At 35.3% G+C, this 5,574-nt stretch overlaps 1 protein-coding gene across 1 annotated transcript; it reads right to left on the bottom strand.

Annotated features, from left to right (window-relative positions):
• Positions 1-574: 574 nt before the first annotated feature.
• On the bottom strand, positions 575-3,857 carry LOC147540372 (cysteine-rich receptor-like protein kinase 10). The gene is made up of 7 exons (XM_086642590.1): positions 2,825-3,857; positions 2,419-2,544; positions 2,160-2,278; positions 1,833-2,043; positions 1,459-1,696; positions 1,220-1,370; positions 575-1,106 (listed from the first exon to the last, which is right to left on the bottom strand). Exons 1-7 carry the CDS (start codon positions 3,669-3,671, stop codon positions 765-767), a joined length of 2,034 nt encoding a protein of 677 aa, XP_086498716.1. The 5' UTR covers positions 3,672-3,857; the 3' UTR covers positions 575-764.
• Positions 3,858-5,574: the final 1,717 nt, after the last annotated feature.

Raw genomic sequence — 5,574 nt, 5'->3', positions numbered from 1 at the left:
ATCTAAAATAATCTAGAATGAATTAAATTCATTTTGTAGATTCAGAATCTGCAACGATAGCGTCCATTGAAAGAAGAAGATTTTTTGACTCCATTGCGTAATTAAATTTCTCCACCTTCATCACGACTACTTTCACTTGCCTTTCATCATTGAAAGTTTCTTCTTTGACCTTTAGATGGAAGATATAACGTTTCGAAATAATATCATTAATAGTGTACGTAAACTATATGATAATAGTAGAAATATATGATAAAACCAGATCAAAATGACCCTTCTAGCTGTTTTTTCTTTTTCAGATGAGTTTGATGAACTTTGATTCATTTTTTGGTTGTTATAGATCAGAAGTCAATATGGAGTGTCATGGAGTCAATGTTCATGATAACAACATTGAAAAATCAAAGGGCTTTATTTTATCTTATTTGGATGAATTTTTTTTTGGTGGTGGGTATAATTGGGTTATTTTCCACAAAAGGAACTGAGGAAAGGGTGATCCGTCCCAAAACCATCCCTTCTCTCTTAACATAAGAGAAGGAGAATAGTTGACAAATAAGCTCAAACAAACCCAAGAAACATCTACTCCTCAAACTGCATAAACTTAAAAATCTAACAGATAGATTTCATAACAACTTGAAGTGGTTACAGGTTCAGTTTTAGGAGAACTAATACAGTAATACTATTTCTAGACTTACTTAATGGGTGACATCTTCTGATATTGCAACAAAAATAAGAAAACATGTACTCTAAAACTTAGTTTAGAACATCTTTCACCGAGGGTAGGGCTCTGTAATCGTCACGTCATTGACACTCCATGATGTACTTGTTGTGCTCTCTGTCATAATTGGAAGTTCACAACTCTCTGTCGAATCGATGTTAGATTTCTTAGTACCGTGCGCGAAAAATGCAGGTGGTGAAGGTGAAGCTAGAGAAGTAGAGTAGCTATTGAGCATCAAAACGACGGTAGCCATTGTTGGCCTATCAGATATATCTTCTTGAACACATAATAACCCCATGTGAATGCATCTCATAACTTCATTCCTGGAACAATTATCCCGTAAACTTGGATCTAACACATCTAAACCACTTCCATTTTTCCAATGTATCCATACCTACAACAAGTTTTCATTCACATAAGGTATAGTAGATATGAATTCACCCAAGTTAAAAACAAATGAATCCGATCAATGGAAAACTACAGCACACACAATTGTTTCATACTCACATAGCTTAGAAGATCTTGAGCCACTTCAGATTCGTAAAACGAGTTGTTTTTCTGACCGCAAAGGATCTCTAGTATTAAGACACCGTAACTAAAAACGTCCGATTTCACGGAGAATTGTCCATGCATTGCATATTCCGGAGACATATATCCACTACATACCAGTACCAGATGAAAAACTTATTGAGTAACTCGGTAGATTTTCGGCACATTGGGGAAGAGTTTTTGGTTTGAATACTTACTATGTTCCAACGATTCTACTTGTATTGCCTTGAGTTTGATCCACCACAAAAAGCCTTGCCATACCGAAATCTGAAATTTTGGGGTTCATATCTCCATCTAACAATATGTTGCTTGCTTTCAAATCACGATGAATAATCTTAAGTCTGGAGTCCTCGTGAAGATAGAGAAGACCTCTAGCAATTCCTCCTATAATCTTGTATCGTCTCTCCCAATTGAGATATGCACGTTTAATTGGATCTAAAATATCATCCAAAAATCAGACAAATTGTAATCTGTTGTTTGTCTAGAAATCGAACATGTATATATTAAGTTACGAAGCGTTATTGTGAAGTTACGAATAAGACATAGAAATAGAGAGAATAGGATTCCAAACCGAATATAAATTGGTCGAGGCTCGCATTCGGCATGAATTCATAGACGAGTAGTTTTTCTTTTTCCTCAAAGCAAAAACCTAGCAGCCTCACAAGATTCCTGTGTTGAAGTTTAGCTAATAAAATGACTTCATTTTTAAATTCTCCTTCACCTTGACCAGAATCCCTCGAGAGCCTCTTCACAGCTATTTCTTGCCCGTCAGAAAGCGTGCCCTACGACATCCAAGAAGGATGAGATGAAATGTTAAAAACTTGCTACCAATTTGAAATTCTACTAAATACTAAAAAACCAAAGCTTGACTTTTCCTTAATTTCTAATGCCAATATACCTTGTAAACGGGACCAAAACCACCTTCACCGAGCTTATTAGCTTCTGAGAAGTCATTTGTTGCTGCTCTTATTGTACTGAACTTGAACTGTAAAGATTCTGCATTCTTGATCTCATTATCTGCAACAAAATAACAAGAAGAAAGATTGAACTAATTGACTAATAGATTCATGAAATTTAATGTAATAGATTATAAATTTCCTATTCCGATCGAGAACAGACATAAAAGAGGAAAAACAGTAAAAGAGGAAGCTACCGACCCTGAAATTTTTTCTTCGCTTGCTTTCTTCTCAAACAGACGGACCAAACTGTTATAGTTAAGAGTACTGCAATTACCGATGGAATGACTATAGCAAGAACAATTTTCGATCTATTCGTCCCATTCGCTGCATAAGAACCCAAATCCATAAGCAATCTATACCTTGAACATGAACAAGTATCGAACAACCCCTATATGATAATACTTACGAAGAAGACTAACTATGTATTTTTTCTCATTGTCTGAATCTGACCGGTCCGACTCAAACTAAACATGAAATAGTCCTCCAGACAAACAGTCTAGAATTTGACTCAAATCAAATCAGACCTTGAGTCAGATTTCAGATCTGACTTGGAGAAAAAAACAAATACTACCTAAGATCTTCAAAGATGTGAGAGAAAACTTACAGTTTGTTGTAGTGGTGCTGTTGGTCCCAGGTGGTAGTACTGGAGGTGGAGATGGTGCTGGTGATGAAGCTAAGTTACTTCCAACAATAGGATAAATCTCGTATCGAACAATACAACTTGCTCGAACAACTCGTGCACCCTCTTTTCCACCACAACATTTTGGTAATTCGTCTACCGCCCCTCGAAGACATGTATTACAATCACTAGATGATAGATCAGAAGTGCACTGTGCTAACCCATATATCTTCCTAAATTGAGTTAAATCCTTATCTCCAATCGCGTAGTTCTTAAAAGAAGTACCGTTAGATATCGCTTCTTTTATAGTATTATCCATTACCTCACCTAAAACCTTATTAAACTGATCTGGGTTAGTGACACTAACAGTATTGAATAGATGAATAACAGGTCTAGTTTGCATAATTGAGAAGAACGATTCATTTGAGTACCTTAACAAACACTCATCATATATTACAATAGCTTGGTTTGAATTAGGACACCCAAGACTACTTTTAGTAACATCTTGAGATGCTTTTGTGACACAATTTTGACATACTTCTTTAGTATCATCACCTCTACACTGAAAAGCCCCGAAAACGGTATCTGGGTTCCGGCCGGCTGTGGTGTTGAAGTATCCATTTTTGATGATTGTGTTGTTGTTTGATGAAGATAAAGAAGAAAGGAGAAGGTTGAGATTTGATTTATATGTACTATTAGTTGTGATATTTGATCCACTACAGAAGCTGTAAACATAAGTAGGTGGAGTCTGTGCTTTTGAGGGAAAACCATGAAAGATTATGATGATGAAAATAGTAGAAATATATGATAGAAACAGATCAAAATGACCCATTCTAGCTGATTTTCTTTTTCAGATGAGTTTGATGAACTTTGATTCATTTTTTGGTTGTTATAGATCAGAAGTCAATATGGAGTGTCATGGAGTCAACATTCATGATAACAACTTTGAAAAATAAAAGGATTTTATTTTGTTTAGAGTTTGTTTAATGTGAGTTGTCTTCTGAATAAAAAGAAGACATTAAATATGATATGGGTGGTGGTTGGATTACTTGAAGAGATTAGGTTATAGAGCAACAAAAAAAAATTTGATGAATTTTTCTTTCTGTGGTGGGTAAAATTGGGTTTTTACTAATTTGTTTGTTACAAGTGTCTTGTCATTTTCCACAAAATAGGTGATTCAATTATGAATTTGATGCCTTCCTACTCCCAAGGCGTCTTTTGGATTTCTTGTTAGGGTATGGTCTTCAACTAGAGTAGTCTGTGTGACTATGTCTGGTCTGGTCAATTCCTTTCTCTTCATAAGGCACTTTACATTCGAAAGTTTAATGAACTTATCGTATGCAACTCTCATGTAGTTCTCAAGTAAATAAAAATTATCATCCATGTAACTTTGTGATTGAATCACTTATGAATGAAATATGGTTTCGCTTGGTTTCAAAAAAAAAAAGTTGAGTAGTCTAAAACTCACAGATCGGGGCAATCCAAAGTCTATGGGGTGCTAAGAGAAAAGGGGGGGCCAAGAATAATAAAGACAGACGCACCTTTATGATTGGAGCAGTCCGAAGTCTATGGGGTGCTAAGTGAAAAGGAGAACGAAAAATAAGAAAGACAGATGCCTCGCACCTTTATGAAAATTTTAATTTTAATTTTAATTTTAATGATATAAAGAATGACAACATAGTAAGAGATTCTAGATAGATATCTTAACAAAAAAAAAAAAAAAAAGAGATTCTACATGGGATAAGAAGTTAGTTAAAAGAAGCCAAAAAGGTCTGTCTAAATTCCAATCTCTTGCTTTTCTTTTTCTATTGACCATTTATTTAAGGATCTTTCAAGTAGTCAGGCAGTCCTCTTAACAAAAAAAAAAAAAGTAGTCAGGCAGTCGTCTAAGAAGTTAGATCTTTAATTTGTTAATTCATAATCTTTTGGAAAAAGAACAGGTCAAAACTTGTTTTTATTTAAGGGGAACACTTGCCCCTTGATCACTTCTTTCAATAAATTCATATGATTGATCAGTTACAAGACAATTCAAAGTTCACATGATTATTAATACTTAGGTGGAGTATCTATTAAAGAATAGTCTAACATCTACATTAGCATTTGTAAATGACGTGGTTTCCCAAAAACACAGTTCCAGATCTGTCTGATGAGTTGAATTATAGAGTTCAGAATCCGAACAAAAAACAAATCAAAACAATGATAACAACCAAAAAAGGACTCCTCAATATGAGATGCTACCTTAAGCAACTGGCGGTCGAAAGAACATGATCTTGAGAGTTGAGATGTATCAACGGAAGCAGGCGGTGTATATTGGCACATAGCAACACCTGTGTAGCCCATGAAAGGTATCATTTTGTTGGTAGCTGCTTGGCTTTGGGCAGCAAATGCTGCAGGTATTGCAGGAGGATGAGGCACGAAAGTTGGTTGAGCAGCCATGGCTTTGACTTGCAGTTCTAGCTTCTCTTTCTGTCTTCAATCTCTGTTTCTCTTCCCCAAGCTCATTTTTCTCCACCTATATATGCACAAAAATAACTTGAATGAGATCCAATGATCGGGAAGACATCAAGGTATTGATTGAGGTTAGATGCGCTAAAAAACAAAAGGCTAAACAAGTACTGTTGTTTGTAACAGCTTTTTCTAATGTGGCCGATATAACAAGGCCGCAGGTTTGGGGAAATAAGTTTCTCAATTTAAAATTGAAAATTCTCTCTCTTCAGTTGTTTTGACTTTTTTTT

The sequence above is a fragment of the Eschscholzia californica genome, unplaced genomic scaffold (assembly GCF_041429995.1).
Source record: "Eschscholzia californica isolate CP2 unplaced genomic scaffold, dmEscCali1.0.p SCAF_5, whole genome shotgun sequence".
Taxonomy (NCBI): Eukaryota; Viridiplantae; Streptophyta; class Magnoliopsida; order Ranunculales; family Papaveraceae; genus Eschscholzia; species Eschscholzia californica.
This window is presented reverse-complemented; position numbering and strand designations above follow the sequence as displayed.

Excerpts from the sequence above, each read along its gene's own strand:
- LOC147540372 (XM_086642590.1), bottom strand. The coding sequence starts at position 3,671 with ATGGGTCATTTTGATCTGTTTCTATCATATATTTCTACTATTTTCATC. Across the intron at positions 2,545-2,824 it reads CAGCACCACTACAACAAACT|CGAATGGGACGAATAGATCG; the intron begins GTAAGTTTTCTC and ends GTTCTTATGCAG. Across the intron at positions 1,697-1,832 it reads CCTCGACCAATTTATATTCG|ATCCAATTAAACGTGCATAT; the intron begins GTTTGGAATCCT and ends ATGATATTTTAG.